Source organism: Lepeophtheirus salmonis, chromosome 7 (genome assembly GCF_016086655.4).
Source record: "Lepeophtheirus salmonis chromosome 7, UVic_Lsal_1.4, whole genome shotgun sequence".
Classification (NCBI taxonomy): Eukaryota; Metazoa; Arthropoda; class Copepoda; order Siphonostomatoida; family Caligidae; genus Lepeophtheirus; species Lepeophtheirus salmonis.
Window position 1 is genome coordinate 24,156,505 of NC_052137.2, and position 27,431 is coordinate 24,183,935.

Sequence of the window (27,431 nt, forward strand, 5' to 3'; positions counted from 1 at the left end):
TAATACTCAACATTTATGTAATGTTAATTTTTCAGATTAATAATATCTCTCTAGTTTATTATTCCATAATAATATGTTTTCGAACATTATTCCTTGAAAGTTGAATTGGTATATATGTTATAAGAAGAGATGGGATTTTTGTAATAGCCCGAGGAGAAGAGGGGAGTTTGAGATATGGATTACCTCTGACTTAAGACCTTTGTTAATATCAGATGCCTGTTGAAGGATTTTGGGGATAAAATGAGTTACTGCTATATGTAAGGGAAGAACCTATATTTACGATAGCATTAAAAGAGTGTTGCAACATTTGACGAGTGCTATTCGAATACAATTGGTGGAAACTCTTAAATATTATGCTTAAAGAAGGAACTTTTACTTTATAATCTACAAAATTAGAATGCAAAGTCGAGTATTCCTAGGAACAAAGTTTCTGTGGAAGTAGTGATGGACGAGTTATTGTTTTTTAGTCCGTACTTTTAGAAATAGTAACGCAGCTCGACCCCAGCCCACAACATTCTATCCAATTCGACTACATGAGAAAATTTATCTCCCAGGATCCAGTTTACCCTGGATTTTTTGTGGTTTTATACCTATAATTATTTCATGATATCGTTTAATTTTTTACGACCCTTACGATTTCAGTTTTTTTTGTTTTTTTTCGTGGAGTTATGGAAAAATGCCCTAAAAAACCAGCGTACTATTACTGGTAAAAATTGAGAATATAGAAGTAAAAATTGCTAAAAATGTATTATTTCTTCTTCAGGTATAAAAAGAAATAAATATATGAATTTCACAGTATTTATGATTACTAACGGGATACCGTTCAACGATAATTTCCTGGGAAATGACAAATGAGAAACTCTAAAACATTTTTATTAATATTAATTCAATATATTTAATTTAAATTTATAAATTCATTTCACGAAATTGCGTATACATACCTTTTCACTCATAATCCGTGATTCCCAACCTTTTCATCACTGCCGATCCAGTAGAAGTATATTTTTTAAGGGACATCTAATTTTGGCCAAATATTTGTATTATTATTCTTTTATTTAAGAAAAGACCATTTCTAAGAGACATAGATAACAACGCATAGCCCTTATTGAGAATAACTGTACTGTAATGAACGAGTTAATTTTTGTTGAAATAACGCAGGTCGACACGACGAGCGAGTAACCTCTCATCACTAATTAAGTTAGGCGATATTATTTAGAACAGGAATGATCAACCTTTTTTCAATGAACATCCATTTGAGAACCAATGATTTTCAAACTTTTTACATTGCGTACACCCGAGAAAATATCAAGTTCCCCAAGTACGACTATTATTTATAATTTGACAGAATGGCAAGTAAAATTTTGCCATGATCTTTTTTTAAATTATAAAAGACAATAATAGTCATGATGCATTTACTTTTATAGAATCCCTCTAATCACTCCACGTACTACTTAAAGGGAGTTTTCACGTATCAACGTTTTAGTATTGTTTAATCACCAGAATGCCACGGCAAATGCTTCGTACCTAACGTGATTATATTTAATTTTACTTCTCTAAAAGTGATTTATGTTCTTAATAATTCTGAATGCTCCTATAAAATATATTTGTCCTCACGGTCAAGGCTCATACAACATTCGACATTACAAGAATGTTTTCAATTCTTCAAACAATAAGGTCATTCATTGCATATATGTACATATTTTTAAAATAAGTATGTAAATAAACCTAGATATTTCGTGCTTAGTTTTTTTGAAACCGTATTATTAGCGTTAAATCTATGTAGATAAATTAATTGCTATATTTATTGTCTCTTGTTTTATATATTTATCGTATATTTTTGTGTTTTTTTTTAGTTAAACCTGTCGTGAACAGAGTAAAGTCGTTATCATTGAGCAAAGAAGATTTTGAGATACTTAAAGTAATAGGAAGAGGTGCTTTTGGTGAAGTATGCGTCGTGAAGTTGAAAAATACCGGCAATGTATATGCTCTTAAAATCCTTAATAAATGGGAAATGCTTAAAAGAGCAGAAACTGCCTGCTTCCAAGAAGAAAGAGATGTACTTGTTTATGGAGATAGGCGATGGATTACTAATCTTCATTATGCCTTTCAAGATGAAACAAATTTAGTAAGTATTACTTTATGTTATATTAGTTTATAGTGTCTATTTTTATGGATTCACTTGAAAATCCGTTCAAAGAGCATATAATTTTTTAATACATAGGTTATGTTTCATTCAAATTATTACTGGTCAAGTAAAGTATATATAATTTAATACTATATCTAATAGATATATCTACTTAAATGAAAGATTCTTCAAATATTAATTGTGAAATTAGTATTTATTCCTTATTATTAATATCATGAGATACTTTTGAGAAAGTAAGGATACTGTCAATAATTATTTTGATCTCTGGAACTGTATACGAGCTTTCAAGAGCCTCATTAACCGCTTCTTCAATGTCATTGGATGTCCAGACAAATTCTTCTTGATTCTATATAAAAATAAAATTTAATTACTAATATATCAAATCATATAATAATATATTTACCTTCATTATTAGTTTTGAGCTTTCCAAAATGTTGAGGACATGATTCATGTAGGGTTTCATTTCATCTTGGTCACTCATGCTATTTAGGATAGTCACTGGGTTAAATGATCTTATATTGGAATGGGTAGTTGTTTCTTTTCCTTTAGTTTTCGTAGTTCTTGGTTTTTTGCCTTTCCCTCTGCCCCTGCCCCTCGTTTTTCTTATTTTAGACTGAGATCTTTTTCGCCTTCTTACACCAGGCATAACTATGGAATTGCGATTTCCATTCACTTTGAAGTCAGGGTCATCGTCACTAAAGGCGCACGATTTGTCATCATCAGAATTTTCTTCTATTTCTGGAATGAAAATTTCATCTTCCGATTCTTCAATATCATCGTAATCATCTTCATCTACCTCTTCATCTTCTTTGATTAAAAAGTCATTTGACGTACTAGGAACTATTTCTTCTTCTGATTCAGCTTTGACTAACTCATTTACTTTATTAACTTCTTGCTTGGTATCGTCGTCCTGAATTACTATCGATTTTAATTCAATTTTTTTGATAATGATCATTTCATTATCTCTATAGTTTTTGACGACATGAACATCCAACGATGGGTGATTAATCTCATATTGACTTTCGTTCAATTCCTCTGAGCTTTTAGTTTTACTCATTATTATCTCTTCAAGGGCTCCAAGCCCCTCGTAACTTATTGTGTCATCCTCTTGTCCATCGTATAAAATTTCAGCTTTTATCATTGCCTCAACTGGAGACTTCTGCATTATTCTAAGTTCTTCGGGTAGTTTTATAAGTATTTCAGTCTGTTCTTGATTTGTATATACATACTGATTTGGATGTCCACGAACTTTAAATTTGAATAATTTTCTAGGAACTAAATCACATTTAATAATTTTATCGAGTCTATTGATGTCGTGGATTCTACGACAATTAGACTCTCTTAACACTCTTCTATTTATCAAGTCTTGAAATTTCTCATTTGTTAGACATTCTTGACATTTTATTTCTTCACTTTCCAAAGCGAGTCGATACAAAATCTTGTTTCTCCATCGAATCACGTGAACTTTAACTCTGTTTTTACCTTTAGAATGAAGAAAATATTTTTGCATAGTTATGTCAGTGATAACACTTTCCTTTGCTTTCTTTCCATACTCTGCCATTGCTTTGTACACATAAAAACAATTATCTTCTTTATATGAGACCATGTCACTAGCCAAGATCTCTTCCATATTAACATCTTTGAAAAAGTCTATCAGCTTCTTTTTTGGTCTACCTTTATAGAAGATTTTGGGTGGGATTTTCTTCGTCATATGAAAATCCATTTTAAGTTCTTTATGAAAGTAAGTTCTCACGTCAGTGGATACAAAAACATGTTCTATATTTTTCTTAAATTTTTTATTTTCTTCAATCAGTGTTAGTTTATTATCTCTAAGAAGATCTTGAATAGTTTGATCAGGACTTAGTTGCAAATTTTCCTGCTTTATATTTGGTTGACAGAGTGTCTGAGGATTTATAGCAATATAATTTCCTGTTGAGTTGTTTTTAAAAATTGAGTACAATTCAAAACCATCATCCTTGACTCCTAGAGCAATAGGAATGTCGTCATTTTCTTCGATAAAAACTTTGAACTCGTTAACTTTAGTAAATATATTCGATTGAACTAACGTGTTCATATCTGAACCCTCCATGAATGTAGTTAGTGCATCAGTATGATTACCATAATACTTATTCATATTATCTGAGAATACTAAAGCTTTGAGATCCAGATATGAATGTTTAAGTTCATAAATTACTTTCTCAATCATTTTTTTATTATTTTCATATTTAGAAAGACTCTTATCACTCTTCACAGGTTGAGGTTCATCAGGGATCTTCTTGATGTCTCGCTTCCTTTTCATTTGTCTCTCTCCAATTTTGATAAGTACACCTTTATCAATTAATTCTTTGACACATTTAAATCTTTCATTCGGTAGGGATTGTTTGAGTAAAGCGAGGCCATCTCCTATTATAGTAAGTGTTCTTGGAAGAACTTTTATTTTTATTTGCTTTAATTCAGCATGTTGATATATGTGAACTAAACGTCTATCAACAGAAACTATTGGCCCTCCAGCTTCTTGAAATATTATTTTAGAGTTGTTTCGTTGCTCCAGTTTCCAAAATTCAAATTCTTTTTTTTCTATGCTACTTAATACACTGTCTCCTCTCACAAGTCGCAATGTACTCTTGAACACAGCAAGATTTCTCCCGGTGGATGTGTAGAACATAATCTTTTCTGACAAATTCTCTGCTTCTTTTTGAAATTTCTCTGTCATAATTGCCGCATAGGTTTCTGGACATTCACTTTTTAATTTTATGAGAGCAACAACGTCAGGAGGATCCTCAGGATGAGGTCCTATATCATTTCCAGCCATCCATTTATCATATACATCAGGTTGAAATCGCTTAACGAAACAATCCATGTTTATTTTTACATTATTACTTGTGCAATCGCAGGGCCTATACCTCTTTCCATACTCAATCCATCTTTCTAAAGCAAAATTTGTAGATTCAGCACAATTAAATCCATGATTAAAACCCGAGTGATAGGCATATGGATAAACAACTATAGCATTTCTTACTTCCTGAACAACCTTTTGGTACGGTACTCCTAATTCGTCTAAGAGACTCGGATTTATGAGGCAGGTTTTGTGGCGCATAAAGTTTGAGCAACAACTTGTCACATTTGGAAAAAGCGTTCTGCATGCTTTTTCCAGAAGATGCCCATATTTTGGTGGTATACAATACCAGGTTTTAGGCATTCCAAAGTGAAGATAATTAATTGCATAGAGATCCATGTCTTCGACATGCCATGAAAAAGTTGTTTTCCAGCTTCCTAAATAGAGATAGGGAGTAGTTACACCTGCATATGACTCATTTTGGTCTTGATTCACATATTGCAGAATGCTTGGTAACTTAGCCATGTTAAAAACATTGCAGTCTGGATCAGTGATGGAGTCTGTGATATCCGCTCCATAAATAGGAGGCACAAAAGAGAGACTTTTCCAATACTTTCTTTCCAAATCGTCATGAGAGTTATGAGGAGGTGTTCTATAAGTGTGATTTTGAGCCATTTCATAATATTCTTGTATACTCATAGGCCCTCTTGAGCTACTTTTGGTTTGAAAAGCTCTTTTGTCCTCCCCCACATTAGTAAACTCTTGTTTGATAGGGCGTTTAACAACTATATTTTGAAGAGTATCTAAACCATATCCCACCTTTCGAGGTATCCACTCTTTAGGTAAAACAATTTTTGCAATGCCAGCTTGATGTGCCCCTTGTTTTTCCATATACTCCATATAGGCTTGAAAATCTTGAATTTGATCCACTGTTGGATGGAAAGTCATGCATTGAGGTACATCATAAGGGGCAGTTTGACGGCCCTTTCCCATCTGAAAAAAAAGAAGTTGTAATTCGTTATTATTACTTATGTTTGATCGCCCTTCTTGTTATATCATAATAATTATATTATTTCTTTCAGTATTTGGTTATGGACTACTACTGTGGTGGGGATCTCCTCACACTCCTCAGTAAATTTGAAGATCGTTTGCCTGAGGATATGGCTAAATTTTATATATCAGAAATGGTGCTCGCCATCGACTCAATTCACAACCTCCGCTATGTGCACAGGGACATCAAACCCGATAACGTACTCTTGGATGCTGACGGTCATATACGATTGGCTGATTTTGGATCCTGCCTTCGCTTGTGTGCGGATGGAACTGTTCAGAGTAATGTTGCTGTGGGAACCCCGGACTACATTTCACCCGAAATATTAAGGGTAAGTTTACCTTATACTTTGCTTTTCAAGTACTTAGTGAAAACGTCGATGCCAAGTTCCACTTGAAATAGTTTAACTATTAAGAGTTAACAACTAACAATATAAATAAAAATAATATATTGATGGGGAGAAGGCTTCGGCAGTAGAGGCGTCACCATAGACTAGAAACTCTCTCAACCTTTTACTCCGTCTTTCTTTCTCTTCCCCCTTCTTTTCTGTAGTTTTATATTAAAATTACCTACTTCTACGCCAAGAGAAGGAAACGCACTCGCCCTCCCTACTAATCACACTTTGAGAGCACTTTAATTTTTCTTTATTTCTAGCTTTGTTCTTTGAAGCCTTTCTCGTAAATTTTTAAATTTTTTATGTTGAGTTCAATCACACACAATTTAATGTTTGTGTTCCTCTAATCGATAGATCCTTTCTATTTTAGTAACATTATTACTCATATGCATAAAAATATTGAATTTAGAATGGTTAAAATTATGAGCTCTCCTACTATAAAATGAATTGCATAACTGCATAACATAGAGATTGAAATAATTAAAAAAAAAAAAAAGTACTTTTTCAGCTTAATCAATTGTATTTTGAACAGTGGCGTTACTAGCCTCTTTTTGGGTGCTCAAGTCACCCTAAAAGTTTCTGACCCCCCCCCCCAATTTTCTATAATATATATATATATATATATATAATAAAGTAACATACATAAGTGATTGTATTACGGTGTTAATAATTTCTGGGGCTAAGCTCCATTACCCCCGAATGATGGACTTTGTGTTTGCAAGTCAAAATCTAGAGCCGTGAAGGATTTTACTCCTCAAAATGTGTATAGAATGTACCTAATAAGTACATTCTAAGTCAATAATATGTACATAACTCCTACCTATGTACGTATTATCGACATGTTCCTAGCTTAAGTACGTAATATATAGGTTGTTAATTCTATTAATTTGTCTCTCCAATATCTAGGCAATGGAAGATGGTCAAGGCCGTTATGGACCGGAATGTGATTGGTGGTCTCTAGGAGTTTGTATGTACGAAATGCTCTACGGAGAGACGCCTTTTTATGCTGAGTCCTTAGTAGAAACGTATGGAAAAATTATGAACCACAAGGTACGGTTTATTTGTATCCTTCGTTTAATTACCTACGTTAACAATACATAAATGGGCTTCATATCTGTCATAACTTATTTATTATATCTTAGGAACAACCCAGGGTTTTAAAGGCGTTTAATCCAAGTATAAAACATAGTAGTCAAACATTATCTGACGAACAGAATCCTACTTTATAGCTAGGATTTATTTATATTAACATATTGCTTAGAGTAGGATGAAGAAACCCTTCTCTTTTAAGCCCTGTGCAGCCAGGTTCTACAAGTTCATTTTTTATATATTTTCTTTCAAAAAAAAAGAAAATATATATGTATATATGAAGTACGTCAATATAAATAAACCTTGAACATTAATCAAGAAAAGGAGAAAATCCCAAAATTATTTTTTTTATTTCATATAAACATAGAGGTCAATATATCATAGACATAAGCTTATGATTCAAATTTGTGGGATGCAAAATATGCAAATTTCAAAAAAAAAAAAAAAAAAAAAAAAAATTGTGAACAGCTGTGGATTTTTGAAATTTTTTCGCCAAAAAAAATAACTTTTGACATTTTTTGTGAATGGCTATAGATTTTTGAAAATAATTTCCAAAAAATTCCCCCCTAAAAAAAAAAAAAAACCAACAATATAATATGTATATAATCCTGTAAACACCCCTGGGATGACTTAAGATACCCAAGAATTGTATCTATAGTAAAGAGCCTTTATTTGTAACAGATTTGTATTACCCTTGATATGACCTTTCAAATAAATTTCTCATTATTTTATTGTGACGGTCAATTTTGGCTACTTTAAATACAATTTGTGGCGCTTACAAAGATTAATAAGAATAATTTATTGAAAAGTACAAATGTAATTTACACTCAATTTTGAGAAAAATCTTAATAGATTGCTTTTGTGCTAATGGGACACATATAATGATCTGAAAATTAATCTTTTTCTTTTTTAAATGTCCTTGTTTTGCGTTTAAAAAAATATTTTCCTTTCAAAGAAAAATTAATTAACTTTCGACAAATTGAATTTGGTTTTATTATATCAAAGAGTCATAAAAGAACTTTTAATTACTTAAATTGTCAAAATTCAAACGAAAGTGTTTTGAAAAAACCATCTTCCACTTAATGATTTGATAAACTGAGTAACACAAATAATTTTTAATTCTTATCAACAATCATTTCATTTATTGAGAATTTTAATCCCTTGATTTAATTTAATATACAATATACCTAAATTATTTATTAAATGGAGATCTCGTTTTTAATATATTAAAAATTATAAAACAAGTTGTAAAATTCTTTGTTTCTATAGAATTGTTTTGACTTTCCATCGGATGTTGAAGTAACCGACTCTGCTAAAGATTTGATGAAGAGGCTCATCTGTAGTGCAGAGGTCCGACTTGGGCAAAATGGAATCGATGATTTCAAAGTGGGTTATTTCATAATGCTGGGGAATTATAAAATACACAATGAATTGATTTTTATTTTCAGAGCCATCCTTGGTTCATTGGTGTTATTTGGGAGAGTATTACAAATCAACAGGCTCCTTATATCCCAGAAGTCTCTTCTCCAACTGACACGTCTAATTTTGATGTAGATGACAATGACATACGTCAGTCAGATGCTCAACCCCCTCCTCATAATCCCATCTTTTCTGGACTCCATTTACCATTTGTTGGTTTCACTTTTACTCAAGGTAGCTGTCTTTCAGATCTTGGAAAAATACCTCGAAAAGTCTCTATAGAAAACGTAAGTGTGAATAATAGTTATATATTACGAAAACTCTATTTACCCATATCATCTTTCAGAACTATTCTTCATCAAGAGATAGCACTACTACTGGCAGTGATCAGATTGATTCACTTTCGCGTAATGCCTACGAAAGAAGAATATGTAGACTGGAGGATGAGAAAAAAGAACTGGCACGTAGACTTGGTGATTCAAATAGAGCCCTTCAAAACATGGCACACGGACCCCTAAATGATAAAAAACAATCAAGTGAGCCAACGAATAATGCCAATGATTCCGCAGAAATAGGAAAATTAGAGGAAGAAATCAAGAAATTAAGTCGAAAAAATGAAGGTAATATCAAAGCTACATGATTTATGACGTGCAGAAAGCAGTGTATTAAGAATGAGGACACAACAGCTAAGGCCGTCTTCTTATATGAACATATTTGACTGATCCTTCTTCAATTTCAAAATATTTAGTACATGTGTACAAATTTATTGTACAGAAAAAAGAGGGTTTAATTCAAGTATTGTAATAATACAATCTTTGTTATTATCAGAGTAAATGTATACATGTACCCGTTCGTGTGCTTCAATTCAATATTTGCATTCATATTTCAATAAGATGTATTTGAAATGTACAATACCATATTTAAAAGATCCCTTTCTCATAGAACTTGAAGCATCCCTAAAAAAAATTGAAGAAACTAATCGGGATCTGAACAATGCGAAACGAGACTTAGAATTTAATGAAAACGAGAACGTCGCTAAATTAAAGGAGCTGGAAAAAAATCTTAAAACTTATCGTTTAGAAAAAGAAGACATTAATAGAGACTTGACTGAGGCTCAAGAAAAGCTCAAACTTCAATCAAAGGAACTTAAAGATGCACTTCAGCAACGGAAGTTGGCAATGTCTGAGTATACAGAAGTTACAGACAAGTATTTCATTTCATTTTTATTGTAGGAGGGTTCATATTATATATTTTGATTTATTTAATAGATTGTCTGAACTCCGACAACAAAAGCAAAAGTTATCCAGGCAGGTTCGAGATAAAGAAGAGGAACTTGAGAATTCCCTCCAAAAGATCGATACTCTTCGTCAAGATATACGAAAAGCTGAAAAGTTGAGGCGTGAATTGGAATTGAGAACAGAAGAATCCGTAGGGGAATCTTTAAAAGAACGAAAATTGCGGGAAAAAACGGATGCTCAATGCAAACAATTTGAGAAAGAAATCGCTATGCTCAAGGCTGGAAGTTCTTCTGGATTGGGAGGTAAGTGGAATTTTAATTTTTTAATAGATGTGTACACATATCACATATTTATTAATGAAATATTTACCTACCCATATCTTTTTAGGTATATTTATTACCTACTCTATTTTTGATGAGTTTTCACCAATTATGAACATTTTTTTAGAAAATAAAAAAAACTCTGATCCTCTTGTGCAGTCCGACCATTTGAGGCTGATTGATAAAGATTTTAACATAATATGAAAAAACATTAAATAATAAAATATGATTTTACCTAATTTTTGAGGTAGTAGAACTTAGAGGAATAAAAAAAATAATACTCCGCCCTGTTCTTAGTGAAGGAATACTCAGCAACGATTGTTAATTTGTTTATTACTTTATTTATAGTAGCTGGAATCAATGAGTCTGATGTTAATTTATTAAAAGCCGAACTGGAAAAGTTGGAGCTCTCAACGCAAGAAACTCTATTACAACAGCAAAGTAAACATAATAGTGAGGTATCAAGCCTCAGAGATCAAATAGAGGAAGGTGAAAGATTGTGTAGAGTCTTGGAGCATGACTTGCATACTCTTCGAGATAAAACCGAAAAGTCAAGACTTGAAAATCTTCATGAAACTGAGGAGTCTATATCTGAAATGAAGTCCCTCTTTGAGAGAGAAAAACTCATGAGAATGGAGGAAAATAAGAAGCTGCAATATGAATTGGAGAGATCGTTAGAAGTTAACAATCAATTACAAGTGAGTCGTAGAGAACTTGAAGATAGCTACCAAGAACTTCGCAACAAAAAAGAATCTATATCTCAATGGGAATCTCAAATATCTGAAATTATTAATTGGTTAGTATGATTACTCATACAATTTTCAAAATAATAATCAATAATGCATTAATATTTATGTTTCAGGGTCAGTGATGAAAAAGATGCTCGTGGTTATCTTCAGGCTCTAGCAACTAAAATGACGGAAGAATTGGAGTATTTGAAACAAAGTGGTGGAATATCAGCTACTCCTGAAAAGAATTGGAAAAACCGTCGATCCCAAAAATTGGAGAAAATGGAATTACTTAATCTACAGTCTAACCTTCAGTCAGAAATTCAAGCTAAACAAGCCATCAATGAAGAACTATCCAAAGTCAGAGCCGATTTGGAAACTGCTCGAATGTAAGGATCGAGTGTATTCTTTTTATTGAAATTTTTATTTTTGTTACTTTAGGGACGTGCGAGAATTCAAAACCAGAGTCGATACTTTCAGTCGAGAAATACTACGCAAGGACTCGCAAATCAAGGATCTAACTAGTCGAGTAGAGAATAATAATAGCGGAAGTGTGGCAGATGGAAGTAAGTCTATATAATTTATTATTGCTTTAAAATCTATGGAGAAATCAATGCATTGTAATCTTGTACTAAGAAATGTAATTTTAATGTGGATATAAGTAACTTTGAATATTGATAGTGGAATTCTTCTAAATAGATGAGCTCTATGTAATTTCTTATTTCATTTTGTAACTTTACATCCAACCCTACCCCTGCAAATGATTGATGTAAGGTTTCTTTCATTTAATTTATTGAAAAAAAGGCTCGATTGAATAGTGATAGTTTATATTACTAAAACATAACAGTGTTAGTTGTGTGATTGTTATGTATGTGGGTTCGGAGTGCAACAAATGATGACGATGAAATGGAAGAAGATGTTATACATATAACTTTATAAGATTGAACAATGGCACAAATAAACTTTTATTTGAGTGGGAGACTTACTCACTAAAGATAATCATAATAGTAACCCCATGGGTTTCCTTCCAAATACACATATGTTATTGTTAAAATTGCATGCTATAGGTCACAAAATCTCTTACAGTTTGTTTCTTTCTTTGTTTCTGTGTTTTTAATGAGACTATGTCATCAACCTCATTAAAAAAATTTATTTTAAAGGTGATGCTCTTCGAACATCCCAACTCTATAATGCACGTGGTAAAAGATTAAATCTTAAAAAATCTTCAAACCGAAGAGCAGCTCCTCCTCCGCCAGCAGCAGCAGCATCTCCACCACCACCAGTAGTCACAAATAAGACAACCTCCTCCTCCTCCTTTTCCCCCTCGTTCCCCTCCACGACTCCTAATTTCAGAAATAATAAAAAGAGCTATTCCTTTATTGAAACAAAAGACTCACAAGTTGATATCAAGTCTGAAAAAGAAAGTCGAAATAAATTTCTTAAATTTTTTAATAGGTAGCTTAGCTTCTAATATATCCTGTACAATCATTGATAAATAGTAATAATATTAAGTATACTACATATACAATTATACGTTCGCAAATGATTCAATCCATCATCCATTCATGTATTAATCAATCAATATCGCCTTCGTTTCCTATTTCTCCAAACGTTTTCCTCAAAGCCGCACCATGATCATCCCTTCTTCCCCATAACTTTTTCTCATTTCTTGAAGGGGAAGAAGATATTATTATTTAATTAGGTATAATACTATGTAAAAAGAGGAGGAGAGAGGATTAAACGAAATTATGTAGATGATGACAAACCAAGGTAACTTTTAATTTTGTTGTGTCGATTTGATGATTTGATTTGAGTTGCGACTACCACTATACATACAATCAGTGTTCTGTCAGTCCTTATTTAGTACTGAAGTCTGCGGTACCTTCCAGTTTAATCCTAAAATTGATAAAGTTCGGTCCTTGATGACGTCACTCAACTTTATTATTTTTAAATCAGTTCTAGTACTGACAATCCGAAGGATCGACGGTCTTAAGGACCGCTTTTAAGTCTGGACTGAACCAAATAAATACTGACACAACACTACAAATATATATTCAAATAATGATCCCTGTTGCTGTTGCCTTTTGTTATTACTTATTTCTATTGCTGTGGTTGTTGTTGCCTTTAATATGTAAAAGAAATACACTGCAAAGAAAGACGAAATTTCAGACAGACAGACAGACACATAGATATATATCCTCTCATCATTGATTTATCCATCCATGATTTGATTTGCATTTTATAACACATCAATGTTATGTTATCAGAGGTGGGCATTCCGCTAATTAGTGGACTAAGAGAAAATTGGTGGATTAGGGATTATCGGAATTCCAAAATTTGTCATAACACTAATCTCATTATATTAACTTAGATATATACCTGTTTTTGAAGATTTGATATTTGAGCCTTTAGTTTCAATAATGCTATTTCGTATATCTTCTTAATAGGCTCACCAAATTCCAACTTTTAAAAAGATAGATTTATAACCCTGTTGCCTAGGTCATGTCTGAGCCACTTCTACGAGGTCAAGTGAGGAAGAAGTCTCAAGGAACAACACTCATAGCCAGGGAGACAGCCCACCCGACCAAGACAATGTGCCTCAATCTTTTTCCACATCAAAACTTACTTTGGCCCGGAAAAAACGAATGGGAAGGTCATTTGACAGACCTTTGCTTTAAATAATTTAATTAGGGGACTAACGTTAGTGTACTAACGAAAATTAGCGGGTATCCACCTCTGTTGTACGTACTTGTAGTAGATCATTTTTGATTAACTTTTTTTTAGATTTGCGACATTTGGGGATTTGAGCAATGAATTACTTTATTATTAACATGCTCTTTGTGTGCGTTTTATTTTGATGCATTGATATGCATGTACAAGAAAGATGAATTCAGTACATTTTTAGCATGCTATGAGTGCATTTTGTAATGATAGCGTTTAAAACAGTTCTTTGTTTTAGCAGATATACATGGATCTATTTTCATAAATTTTTATGAGTAATTTTTTTTATTTATACAAAATTAATTATTTGTTATTGTTTTCATAATATTTACAATTTTAACACTTTCTTGATACTTATATCATATTAAAAATCTTCCCTTCATTTTTATAGACAAAGTGGGGAGGAGAATTATATTTCTGGCGAGTATTCTGGGAGGCCTTATCATACATAATATCATCATTTTCTTCGTCTCCTGTGAATTAGCATAAAGTTAAATACATAGAAATCACATGTAGACTTTACATACATGCTGAACAGAATATATATTATAAATATTATTATATGTACATATATTACTAGCTTAATCCTCACTCAAGAGTCTAACCCTTGAAATGAAAGTCATACGATCAATAATTAATTCATGATAATAATTATACATACATCTACCAAAATATATAATGACTTGTTATTAAAAATTGATTCATTTGTAAATGAACGGGGCTAATTCATGGATATATGTAATTTCTTCATCGCTTCTATCGCAACTCTATCCTCAGAGCCAGCCCCCAATAATAGAGATAAGAAAAAATCAAAAAGTTATTTTCCGTCTTATTCTTTGTATTTTCCCCAATTCTTTTATACGCATGCCAGCGGTACAAACATCGTCTCTATCCTCTCTCGTACATAACGGGAGTGGAAGGGCCTTCTCCACAACCTCCCGACCCAAAAAAGCCTTCAACTACAAGTTGGGTGCTGCTTCTAGTGTCATTGATTTGTATCGTCTCTCTGAATTTGAAAATAATGCCAATCACATCTCCTCTTCGAGAATCTCTGGTAAATCATTAATTGTCTTTTATTTATCTCTCTTTTAATAAATCCTCCTTTTGAGTTTTGAATGAGTTGTTGCTGTTGCCGTGTTCATTTTATGCATAAATATTTTCCAAGCCAGGTTCATGGATGGTAATATTTAGTCATGAAAATTGTGTGTATTTCCGGCTTGGTAAAAAAAATCCGAAAATCAATTTGGTAACCCTGACAGTTTGAAAATGAGGAGCTTAGTTGTCAATATGTTTTATTAGATCAGTTACAAACAGTTGTGACAAGGAGGAAGAGGAGAAGCAAACAAACAAGGACATTGGCAAGAATGACTCAAATATCGATCCTAAATTCTACTCTGTTTCCATCAAGGACTTGTAATTATAACTCTGCAACAAATTCTCTAGGTTATTCTCCGTATTTATGAAATCAAACGAATGTTCATTCAGGTTTTGAATATAATGGAATGTAGTAGTAGAAAAGGAAGTTAAATAATAATAAAAACAGCTGAGGAAAAGAAAAATCATTCTTCAGATTACCGATTACAAAAAAACGGACCAGCTAAAAAATACACACGATTTACATCACTAATTATATTATATTATGTTTTTTTTTTTTCTCCCTTTAAAAAAATGTCATTTAATACTTAATGCTCAAGTGACGAGAGGTGTCAATAATAATATATAATATACCTTCAGTATTAAATTGCATCGTGCTGGCATTCCTGTGTCTATTTTTTAAAATCTTCTAATTATATGTAATATACTATACGACATATTACCATATTTTTGAAAAAAAAAGAAGTTTTGTACAAACATTAATGATAATATGCTCGTATAGATATTCACATTGTTCTCTTTCTAGAACTTTTTTTTAATAATCTTTAGAAGAAGGTTTTCTTCATATCCATTTGTAAAAAATACAGAAAACTTTATCTAAAGCTTTTTAATCCTAACCATACTTTATGCTTGGTATTAATATTTAAATATTATACATTTACCTATTATATATAATTTTTATGTACAAGTTGCAATTACTTTGCGTTAAATGCATTATTTAATTACAACATTGGTTATTCTAATTACCAACTATATATTGAACATATCTTTTCATTTTGATCTATCAAAAATAAGTTGCTTATAATGTATTTATGAGTAATATAATTCTGTGCATTTGAACTTTATAATGTGCCCCAGAATAGTTATATTTTATTAATTTGTGTTACAATAATTAAAAACTACACTATGAATATATCCATAGGAATATTCAATTTTTGCATTATTTTCATCCGAAGCACTGTAAATCCTTCATTAAAACTATTCATCTTATTTTTTTGTTTGCAACTTGTACAAAATGGTAACGCATACACAACAAGTTTTCCCGAAGAAACGGATTTGACTCCACTTTGGCCTATGGTATCATTAGGGACGTCTGCAGGATTCTATATATATATATTATTTTTTTGGGGTGGAGGCTTGGTTTTTTGATTTTTTTTTAAATTTTAAAAATACAAAGTTATGCACAAAAAAATTCAAAACTTAAATTTTTTGGAAAATAAATATTTGAAGAATTACATGTTTTAGAAAAAAAAATCCATAGTTATTCACATAGTTTGTTGTTTGGGGGGAGGCTACAGCCCCTCTTTACCACACCCTGCGGACGCCCCTGATCCATTATCCATTGAGTGTTGTACTACTTGGAAATTAAATATTGGATTAATTCAATCTTAATATCAACTCCCGATGTCTTAAAGATGAATAAATTAGTATTTTGATACATTTTTGATTAGTGATGTATTTTAAACCCAAGCAATGATCTTATGAAGTATAATACATCATTGAAAATCTATCAGTTAGCTACACAAAGTTTATGTAATACACTTTTTAAATTTTGATAATAAAAAAAAGAAGTACATGTGATCACCTTAGTATTTGATTTTAAATATTTTAAGACTTTTATGTCTTTTTTGCATTTTTTTTATCTATTTGTCATATTTGATTTAGTTTACTATATAAAACTAATTTAAATTCATCAAAATACTACTTGCTTCCTTAAAAGACCTCGGAACTCATAGTTAGATTGAGTTATAGACCAAATATTTAATATCAAATTTAAGTCAAATCTGTTCCTTCAGGAAAATGTCTCTTTTTTTTTTACTGGGTTATTTAATTCACTGAAGTCATAGATACTGCATTTTAGTGTTGGATTTGAGTGGAAATTTTTGATTTCTGCGTGGAGTAGTATTAGGACAAATTACTTAAGTTTTTCCACATACTACAGGGTGCGGAAACAAATTTTTCCAGTTAGCAAAAACCAAACCTTTTGGTTCATGAATTCGAAATTGCGTTCACTAATTTGGAAAAAAAAATATTTACAAAAATTGTTGGCAAATCACAGTGTGCACCTTATTCTATATGACCTCCATTAGAAGCAATGTCAGCCTCAATACGATCCAGGAAGCTGGTGCAGTCTTTGACAATGTTGTCCTCTGGGTAGTTTACCCAACCCTTACAGACTGTGAACTTTAGGTCATGCACATTTTGATGTGGGGTTGCATTTATGATGCCTCGATGGTACCCCAGCAAAAATTATCAAGTCGGGGGATGACGTAGGTCACATGTCCTGGGTCATACATGAGCAAATTTTTGAACTCCACTTCCTGAAGCTCTGGACGCCTCTTTGACAACGTTCTTGGCATGTTGGATATTGAGGACGGTTCTCACATTGACCCTAACGATGGCAGTGATGTCCTTTTGGGCTATATGGGCGTCAAACAAGTTGGATACTTGCCTCCCGTTGACTCATTTGGTAGCCAATTTAAAACAAAGATCTTTTATGACACAATCACATGATTAAAAAAAATCAAACAACATCTTTCTCGAAAAATGCAATAAAATGTATTGGAAATTTTATATTCTGCACCCTGTATATGTTGTGGTTTCTCTTTTTTGATATATGAACTCTTCTCCTAAGAAGGAAGAAGTGTCTCTATATAATTTTAATGTTATTTTGAGTGATAATAGAGATTACTCGGATGCTTTCAACTGAAATTTCCCCCAAAAAATATTAGTAATTTTCAAAGAATGCTCGGGTTTGAATCATACTCGAATCCAACATTTACTACATTAATAAAATAAATTATTATTTTAATTTATCTATAAATAGAGCTATAATTATGAAAAATCATATGCTTTTTTGGTTTGAATCTTTGAATGAAGTGCTTGTTGCAGTTATCCAGTGGTGTATATATTATATTATGTATGATTTACTTTTTATTAGAAACCTTAATCCATACACACACCAGGGGCGTCTGCAGGGTTACATATATGTATTTTTTTTTCTTTCAAATTTCAAAAATCCATAGCTGGTCACAAAAAATACAAAATTCCATAGCTACTCACAAAAAATTTCAAATTTTAATTTTTTTGCCCTGCTGCATAATTTGCCCGAATGAGGAAAAAAAAATTATCGTAAAAACCAAAAATTCCTTTGGGGGCTAGAGCACCTCCTGTCCACCCCCTGAGGACGCCCCTGCACAACCATCAAGTTTGTGGGGACAAATTAATAATTTAATTTGACTTTTTTGAATTAGTAAAATCTAAAAGAATTGAGTGCTGTTCTCACTTACTTACCACCTATATTTCATTCTCTAAAGATATGATTATTATATTGATACTTTCTCTCTTTAGTGCTTGGAGATCGTCCTAGTAGTCAAATGTCATTTTTGGAACAATTTTTAAAGGAATCATCATCCAACAATACTAGTCAAATGCAGCGAAAGTCTGATAACCAAAAGATGCATGAACAACGTGGAGTTGAATCAGATGATGGTGACGTTGAAGATAATCATGCTCCCTCCATTGCTTCATCAAAATCAAATACTTCAGAACTTTCGACGACTGATCCTCGCCATTCCCTTGATATTTATCATCATCATCATTCATCCTCACTTCATCATCCTCCCCCTCCTCCTCCTCCTCAGCATCATCACAACAAATCATCATCCTCCTCCTCTTCTACAATTAATAATAAGAAGAATAAAGCACATCAATTTTTAATACGGACTTTTGGATCTCCACTCAAATGCAGGCACTGCACTTCCCTCATGATTGGACTTACGCGCCAAGGGGTTGTCTGTGAAGATTGTGGCTTTGCTTGCCATGTGGGATGTAGAGAAAAAGTTCCAAGCTTTTGTCCTGTACCTTTGGATCAAAGTATGTACTTTTTTATCTAATAATTCTATGATTGTGTATTCTTTGTAAGAAAAAATATTTATTTATTCATCAATTTTATGTCAACATAATCTTCTTCCAGCTCTAAATACTTTTAAAAGTATAAAAAACTATGAAATTTTTGAATCTGGGTTTTTTTGGGTCTGGAAATCCTAGGCCTGTCTGAGACCGTTATATTTTATCTTGGACCGAATTAGTTTGCTCCAAGAAAAAAGCTTTGTCTGGAACGGTCTCATATAAAAGTTCGGTCTAGATCGATTTTACAGATAAATTGTTCATAATATGACATCATATGTTTTTTCAAGTACAATGACGTTATACAAAGTTTAAACAGAGATAGCTCGGATTAATTTTGATACCCCCGTCTCTTATATGTATACAGTATATTTTGCTCTTTAACTAATTAGATTACTTTTGAGATTTTTTTGAAAAAAATGAATGACAGTTGATTAAGAAAAAAAAGGTCTCTCTTAATATATGAGACCGGGAAAAATCGGTCCATAAAGTGAGATCGAATCAAAATCGGTGCTGGACCTAGTCTCAACAGTAATTTATTCCATCTGTAAGGTGGTGTGACAGTCTGTAGCTTGTGGCTTAAAAAAATGGGGCATGCTCAGAAGAATTTTGACAGGTGTGAGTAACATGCGTTATGTTATTTTTTATTAAATAATATTATAATTCAGGGAGTTTTATTTTTTCTGTCACAAGTGGGTACTACTCTCTATCTCTTTGTTTACAAACTAATATAAGTACATAACAACGCTCATCCCTCATTGAATCTTCTTCACGACACTTTTTTTGCCCCAGTGTAAGAAAATGCGTCATCCATCTTGGAGACAGCTTTCTCATGTCCAAACTTTTTTAGATAATATGCAATGTACTGCACTTTTTGAAACCCCAATAATGTACACTATCAGTGGACGATCCAATAGTTCGGCTTTGTGTATTTTCTTTTCAATTTCTGAAGTCGTCACTTTATTTGGTCGACTTGACAGCTGGTACGGCCTCGTTTAAACTCAGCTACCCAAAATGTTATCTTTGTAAACAAAGGAGTGTACTCACTTGGAGTAAGAACCAGATCAGCTTTTATATTGGTTAGGCTGAGGCCTTAAGCATTACGATGCCCAATTTTCTTCATTTTCACAAATTCACTGACAAACTATTGGTGCCTGCTATACAAACAAAAAAGTACGTGGAGCCTTTTAAATTTGAAACATATGCTTTAGATTATGGGCTTTTTAATACAGGATTTTTTTTAAACAATTACCGTTATCTCTTAGTCAGGTGGAGGACTTCATGGACCCCTCGTATATACACTAGGAAGAAAATGATTTTTTTTTTCGTTTTTAAAAGGGATTGTACCTTTTTCATAAAATAAAGTCATTTGAAGAAAAAGAAATTTACTTGCACTTTATATTTTAGAAGAAAAAGATACATTATATATATATTTTTTTATTCTAAATTTATGTTTTAAAAAAATCAAATTTCATATAAGGGAAAAAAGAAAGGGTGTGGAGATTTATCTTGTCTCCAGGTCCTGATCATGGTAAAACCAGCCCTGATTATGTACACCTAATAACTTCCCCATTGGTTATATTGTACATACTACTTGAAAAATATGAATATGTTGAGCATGCTGAATCAATTCATTAATTTTTTACTTCTTATTTTCATAAATAGCTAACCGACCATTAGGAATCGATCCGAATCGTGGAATTGGTACAGCTTATGAAGGCTATGTTAAAGTTCCAAAGCCTGGTGGAGTGAAAAAAAGGATGGATGCGACAATTTGTTGTTGTCTGTGATTTCAAGCTTTTCTTGTATGAACTACAAGTTGCTTCTGCAAGCGTCGCTGTAGGTCAAGTGTTAGACATGAGAGATCCAGAATTCGAAGTATCTGGAGTTAGAGAGTCTGATGTCATTCATGCCAACAAGAAAGATGTTCCATGCATTTTCAGAGTTACTACTAGGTTTGCATATTTTGATTATCTTGAGTATACATATATGTTTTTTTTTCATTCCTACTTTTAGCTTGATGGATCCACCTGGTGTTCGTCATCAATGTCTCATGTTGGCAGACTCTGAAAATGAAAAATCAAAGTGGGTTGTGGCACTGAATGAATTGCATAGAATACTCAAGAAAAATAAACTTCCAGATCGTGCAGTTTTCAGATGCAAAGAAGTTTTGGATAAATCTGTCAGTGTCATAAAAAATGCTCTCTCAGCGTGCATTATTGATAGAGATCGCTTGGTTGTTGGAACAGAGGATGGCCTTTTCTGTGTCGATTTGGATCGAGATGGTAAAAAAAAAGAAGATATTAATCCTTATTAATTATCTCAATATCTATTATTATTCTTTAGAAATCTGTCGAATTGGTGATCAGAAAAAGATTCATCAAGTAGAATATATTCAAGAAGAACAACTTATGATTGCTTTAACGGGAAAACATCGTCAAATGCGATTGATTCCGGTGAAAGCTCTAGATCAACCTGATACAGAATGGATCAAAGTAGCAGATACCAAGGGTTGTATTGTTTTTGCAACTGGTGTAATGCGATCTTCAAATCCAGCTGCTGTAAATCCGGGAAATTCCTCTAATACTGGAACATCTTCTTGCCTTTGTGTTGCCGTTAAAAGACAAGTCATTATTTATGAGATAACGCGTCCTTTTGTTTCAAGGCACAAACGACTTCGAGAAGTTCTTTTACCGGCTCAAGCGCAGAGTCTTAATGTTTTTACCGAAGGGCGCCTTTGTGTAGGTTATCAATCAGGATTCACCATTTATAGTCTACTCGGAGACCAGCATCCATTATGTAAGAAATTATTGTCATGATTATTTTGATCAATGCTTGATATATTATTTTTTAGCTTTGGTGCATCCTGACAATCAAATGCTTGGATTCTTGGCCTGTAATCCAGTTGATGCCTTGGGAGCTGTAGAACTTCCTCATGGAGAGTTTTTATTAGTTTTCAATACGTTGGGAGTGTATGTAGACCTTCAAGGTCGTAAGTCGAGAGATAAGGAAATAATGTATCCAGCCGAACCCACCGACATCTCTGTAAGTGATGGAAAGTTACTTGTGTATTCTGATACTCATATCGATATATTCGATACAATAACTGGGGAATGGATCCAAACAATTAACATCCGAAAAACAAGGCCATTAATTAAAACTGGACAACTTAACTTATCCCTCCTTCAAGAAATGCCACACATTACATATCTTAGCAATATTCACATTCGTAAGTATTATTTACCCATAAGTAAATGGATGTTAATGGATTAAAATTGACATTTTCTTCTTAAAAATTTCAGAGGATTTTCTAAATGTTATAAAGCATCAGCACCTACTGGGAAGAGTTCAACGACCAAGGCGTCGATTTTCTGTCCGGGAACAGAGTAAACAAATCAAATCGTAAGGCTTAATATGAATATATTATGTTTATTTTAATGATGATGCAATCTACTTTCTTAATTCGTTTCTTCAATATAGAAATCCTGACCGACGCTCTAAATTGATATCTGCTCCCTCAAACTTCAATCACATATCTCACATGGGTCCTGGAGATGGTATACAAATTCAAAGATTAATGGATCTACCAACAACGCTAGAGACAGCGGATCAGCCTCGATCTCCTTCAAATATTAATAATCAACATCCATCGTCATCACAGCTTCAACAACAGCAACAACAACCTGTTCAAAGAGTCAAGTCTATGTTTCAAGCCTCAAATGTAAAGAACTATTCAAGGCTACCCACCCATCCTCCTCCACCGCAAAGATCTATAAGTCATACTGAGGTAAACACTCTCTTACTTCAATTTTATTTTCTATTAACATCCGGGATTAGTTTTTATAAATATGAACTTGATTTTTAAAATTTATATTCTTTTTGTAATTAGTAAATATATAAAAAAATTTGGGACTGTGAAAGCCTTTACATCCCCAAATTTCCCATTTTTAATTAATTATTTAAGCTTGCAAACATGAAGTTAATGCTTCTCCCATTATACATACATATTTTGCTTTTAAAAACAATCTTAATATTAATCTGCATCCATCGTCATCATGGGTGAATCCCCATCTAACTTAACATTTAATATCATATCGGGTTTTTAGAGTGGAATGCGTGTATATTACAATGGGAGTAGTGGAGGGAGCTCCTCTACTCCTCCACCTCCTTCCTTAATGAGCCGTCGTGGTACAGGAAGCTCTGTTTCTGCGATCTCTTTTCATGGCGTGCGTGAAAGTTCATCCTCTTCCTTACCTCGCTCTCCTGACAATGACTTACGACCTGGACTTTTTGGAGGAGGTAACGGAAGTTCTGGTTCTGGACAAGGTTCCATAGGTTCTCATGGATCCAATCAAGAAGTCTACATAAATATTTATCAGAACACCACCTCCACTAATCATCCATCTTTATTTGTGAGTTGAATGCCGTTCTTTCCTCTCTTAACCCAAGCTTGCATGTCTATTAACATTCTAACATTTTGCTCTGACATATTTTGAAAATGAATAAAACTTTCATTTAATTTTATCATTATTTCTTTACTTGCTTTGGGAATCAATCCTCACAATTATGAAATTGAACGCCGAAAGGGATTTTTTATTTAATCTATTTTCTTTCTTTTTTTTAATTAGGAGTCAAACGCAGAAGGAAGTCCCAGTAGTCCAAGACTTTCACTGGGCTCCAACAACAGTTCTAATTTCTCAAGTCCTCCGAGTCCAGCTAGAGAGCACGGAAGTTCATCGTATGAATCATGAAACTCAAAAACGTTTCATTATATAATTCTATAAATGGCTTTCATTCAGGACCATGTCTTCATTATACTATTATTACTATCATCAATATTATAATTATTATCATTTATTACTCTCATTATTATTAATATTTACTATAATTATTATTATTATCTATTCTTACTATTAAAGTAACTAAGAACAATACCAATTTACACACTGTTGTTACAATTTTTAAATGAAATAAAAAATGAAATTTTGTTTGATCCTTGCTTTGTATAAATCAAAATACTTTCCCTTTATGGAAAATAAGGATATGACCATGTAATTTAATAATGAAGAAGCATATAATTTCACTCTACCCTTCTTGTAAAACTCATCTTAGATGCGAACTCTTGTTAGAGGGCCGCACACGTGTTTATTGAGAAAGCTAGGTACGATGTACATAAGCAAATACAAACTGTAACTAGGTCATTTCTACTCTGATTCATCGACTCGTATTATGTTGGACAATAATTTATTTACTCATCCATAGAATTTACAACCATAGTTTATAAATAAATAAATATACAATAATGAAAACGATGGATTCGGAGAGGGAATGCACACATCATCCTCTAATTCCTATTAGTATTGTGCGAAATCAATGACTAAAAAAACCTGGGTGCTCAATCACCTATTTGAAAGAAAAACAAAAATGTAAAACGAAAAGTCATCATAATGTTAGCATCATGTTTCCTCACCTGATCCATAGATGTGATTAAGCTGTTGAGTAACTCTGACAAATCTTGCACGCTTAGGGAGTTCTTTTAGCTTGACAGCACCTACGTATGTGCATGTTGAGCGTATGCCTCCAAGTATATCATTAATTGTAGTTTCAATGGGGCCTTTATAGGCTACTTTGACGGTTTTGCCTTCCGAGGCACGATATTCAGCCACACCTCCTTGGTGCTTCTGCATGGCAGTAGAGGAAGACATTCCGTAAAATAATTTCATTTTCTTGCCATTCTCTTCTATTACTTCTCCTCCCGACTCATCGTGTCCGGCCAACATCCCTCCAAGCATCACAAAATCTGCTCCAGCACCGAGAGCCTTTGCAACATCCCCTGGACATGTACATCCTCCATCCTAGGTTTTTATTTTTAAGTATGTTCTAAATAATATATGTATGGCACTTACTGATATAATGTGCCCTCCTAAACCGTGAGCACTATCCGCACATTCAATAACTGCAGAGAATTGTGGATAACCAACACCAGTTTTCTTGCGAGTTGTACATACAGATCCTGGTCCAATACCAACTTTAATAATGTCTGCTCCTTTTAGAATGAGAGCTTCGACCATTTCACCTGTAACAACATTTCCCGCCTAGAAGTAGTTTTTGAATTTGATATCCAGTAAAAATGGCGTGTATAAAGGTAGGTATAATTAATCATACCATGATAGTGTGAGTTGGATAAGCCTTGCGTACCCTTTCAACATAATCAACAAAATGCTCAGAATATCCATTGGCCACGTCCAAACAAATGAAACTCAACTCTGAAATGTTATTAAGAACTTCACAGAGTCTCTCAAAATCCCTTTCTGCTGTTCCAGAGCTTACAGCAGCATATTTAACTGCATCAGGGAAATCCTTAGCAAATTGTTGCCACTCCTCAAGGGAGCAGTATTTGTGGAGACATGTGAAACAACCTTTCTAGAAAGAAATAAAGCAATTACAACCAGATTGAATGAAAAATGATTACTGTCTACTTTTGCAAGAGCAGCCGCCATTTCAAAAGTGCCCACGGTGTCCATATTAGAGGCAATGATGGGAACTCCTTCATACGTGCGCCCAGAGTTCCGGAATGTAATTGTGCGATTTAAATCCACCTGTTGAATACATTATAATATCAAAAACAAAGATAATCAAAGCAAGCATGGTTTATTTATCAAAATCTTACATCAGCTCTGCTCTTAAGTGTGTTCCTCTTAGGTACAAAAAGAACGTCTTTAAAGTCTAGAGCGACTTCCGAGTCGATTCGCGGCATAACGATGAGTTCTTGGGATTACTTTTTTCAAAGATATTTATTTATAATATGTTCAAAGATATTTACTATTTAGATATATATTATCTAACTGGGGAAAACAACTCTTTGAGATATAACTTGACTACGCGAGCGGTAGTGCAGAACTGAATCAAGGGAGGAAGAATCAAGAAAGGGGGGAGAGAGTAGGGGAAATGAGTATTCGATATAATGTTTGCAACTTTCTCACTTACTTACGTCAACTAAAAATATAGTGAGTGCACTGTGAGGTCGAGAAAAGCTTCTGCTCCGGTGTGCATATATATATTAATATAGGGATGTGGAAATTATCTAAATCTTCCAGAGTATAAATTAAACAGATAAGTAAGTATATGTTGGCGACTTTGATAGACTACATATCTGGTGACAGAGATAACATTGGATGAAAATAATATTACAATGATATAGGCCTAGCTTTTTGTAGTTGCTACCTGAATATATGTTTTTTTGTTTTTTATATTTTCAAAAACTGTTATCATTAACGTTTTATTCTTGAGAGGAGAGCAATAAATATAAAGTAATTAGTATTGCTTTAAAGGCGAATAATGACATTGAGGATTTGTGTTGGTCTCAGAGTAGAATTGAGGGTCGACATTGGAGTATTTCCTGCCTATATATGGAGCGGAGTTATTGTTTATTTCTTTCATCTCGTAGATGCTCGCAACCAAGGTTAGTAGAAATACATTTCTATTAACCCTTCTCCTAGTTAATTTAATGAAAAGTCATGAGAGCTAAGCCGCTCTTCAACCAACATTTTCAAATTATCACTTTTATATTTGTTTTTTTTTTAACATACCGGTGGATAATATTAATTTCATACATGGAGATACCCGTACATATAAATCCGGTGTGTTTTTTAGCTGGCCCGTTAATTTGTAATTGGTAGTATAAAGAAGGAATTCTCTTTTCCTTTGCAGTTGTCATTATTATTTAATTCCTGAGTAGTGAGCAACCTTTCCTAAATAGATTCAATTATATTCAAAACCTGTTTGAACGTTCGTATGTGCTTATAAAAGGATTTGAGGATTTGTTGCAGAGTAATTATTATAAGTCCTTGTTGGACTCAGTGTAGAATTTGGGATGGACATCCGAGTAATTCTAACAAATGTCCCTGTTTATATCCTTTTTTCCTTCCTCTCTCTTCATAACTGATTGCAACTGATCTAATGAAACGTCATAAGCTTTATTCTTTCTCTCCTAAAAAACATTTTTCAAATTCTGAGGGTTACCATGTTGATTTTCGGTTTTTTTTTTTTAACATGCCCATTCCACACTGGATTTGCACCTTTGGAGAGAACTATACAAACTAGTGCTTCATTCTTGCTAATACGTTTGAATTTTCAAAATGGGGAGGAATAATTAATAAAAACACTAATATCTTGCAGATTAACAATATATATATTTTTTTAAACG

The 27,431-nt window shown here is 32.9% G+C and overlaps 3 protein-coding genes across 3 annotated transcripts in view; 1 reads left to right on the top strand and 2 right to left on the bottom strand.

Annotated features, from left to right (window-relative positions):
* LOC121121738 (serine/threonine-protein kinase Genghis Khan-like) overlaps positions 1-24,218 on the top strand; it is a 40,908-nt gene extending 16,690 nt beyond the window's left edge. The window contains 22 exon segments of the mRNA XM_040716708.2: positions 1,854-2,125; positions 6,065-6,364; positions 7,334-7,477; positions 8,786-8,902; positions 8,965-9,222; positions 9,282-9,555; positions 9,878-10,142; positions 10,204-10,475; positions 10,842-11,289; positions 11,356-11,610; positions 11,663-11,787; positions 14,814-14,996; positions 18,668-19,192; positions 20,891-20,976; positions 20,978-21,180; positions 21,242-21,510; positions 21,572-22,024; positions 22,080-22,454; positions 22,528-22,627; positions 22,706-23,012; positions 23,332-23,637; positions 23,854-24,218. Coding sequence (XP_040572642.1) covers positions 1,854-2,125; positions 6,065-6,364; positions 7,334-7,477; positions 8,786-8,902; positions 8,965-9,222; positions 9,282-9,555; positions 9,878-10,142; positions 10,204-10,475; positions 10,842-11,289; positions 11,356-11,610; positions 11,663-11,787; positions 14,814-14,996; positions 18,668-19,192; positions 20,891-20,976; positions 20,978-21,180; positions 21,242-21,510; positions 21,572-22,024; positions 22,080-22,454; positions 22,528-22,627; positions 22,706-23,012; positions 23,332-23,637; positions 23,854-23,976 — 5,660 coding nt within the window. The 3' untranslated portion in view covers positions 23,977-24,218.
* LOC121121739 (uncharacterized) lies at positions 2,321-6,543 on the bottom strand. Its single transcript, XM_040716709.2, has 3 exons — positions 6,375-6,543; positions 2,550-5,975; positions 2,321-2,492 (listed from the first exon to the last, which is right to left on the bottom strand). Exons 2-3 carry the CDS (start codon positions 5,973-5,975, stop codon positions 2,340-2,342), a joined length of 3,579 nt encoding a protein of 1,192 aa, XP_040572643.1. The 5' UTR covers positions 6,375-6,543; the 3' UTR covers positions 2,321-2,339.
* A 234-nt stretch (positions 24,219-24,452) lies between the features above and the next one.
* On the bottom strand, positions 24,453-26,344 carry LOC121121742 (GMP reductase 1). The gene is made up of 6 exons (XM_040716721.2): positions 25,896-26,344; positions 25,705-25,824; positions 25,391-25,648; positions 25,132-25,320; positions 24,696-25,080; positions 24,453-24,628 (listed from the first exon to the last, which is right to left on the bottom strand). The coding sequence occupies exons 1-6, from the start codon at positions 25,980-25,982 to the stop codon at positions 24,621-24,623; spliced, it is 1,047 nt and encodes a 348-aa protein (XP_040572655.1). The 5' UTR covers positions 25,983-26,344; the 3' UTR covers positions 24,453-24,620.
* Positions 26,345-27,431: the final 1,087 nt, after the last annotated feature.

Bases quoted from the DNA above. Each gene is read 5' to 3' on its own strand.
- LOC121121739 (XM_040716709.2), bottom strand. From the start codon at position 5,975: ATGGGAAAGGGCCGTCAAACTGCCCCTTATGATGTACCTCAATGCATG. The intron at 2,493-2,549 runs GTAAATATATTA...ATTTTTATATAG, and splicing joins GCTCAAAACTAATAATGAAG to AATCAAGAAGAATTTGTCTG.
- LOC121121742 (XM_040716721.2), bottom strand. From the start codon at position 25,982: ATGCCGCGAATCGACTCGGAAGTCGCTCTAGACTTTAAAGACGTTCTT. The intron at 25,825-25,895 runs GTAAGATTTTGA...TGTATTCAACAG, and splicing joins CACTTAAGAGCAGAGCTGAT to GTGGATTTAAATCGCACAAT. The intron at 25,321-25,390 runs GTATGATTAATT...AACTACTTCTAG, and splicing joins ATCCAACTCACACTATCATG to GCGGGAAATGTTGTTACAGG.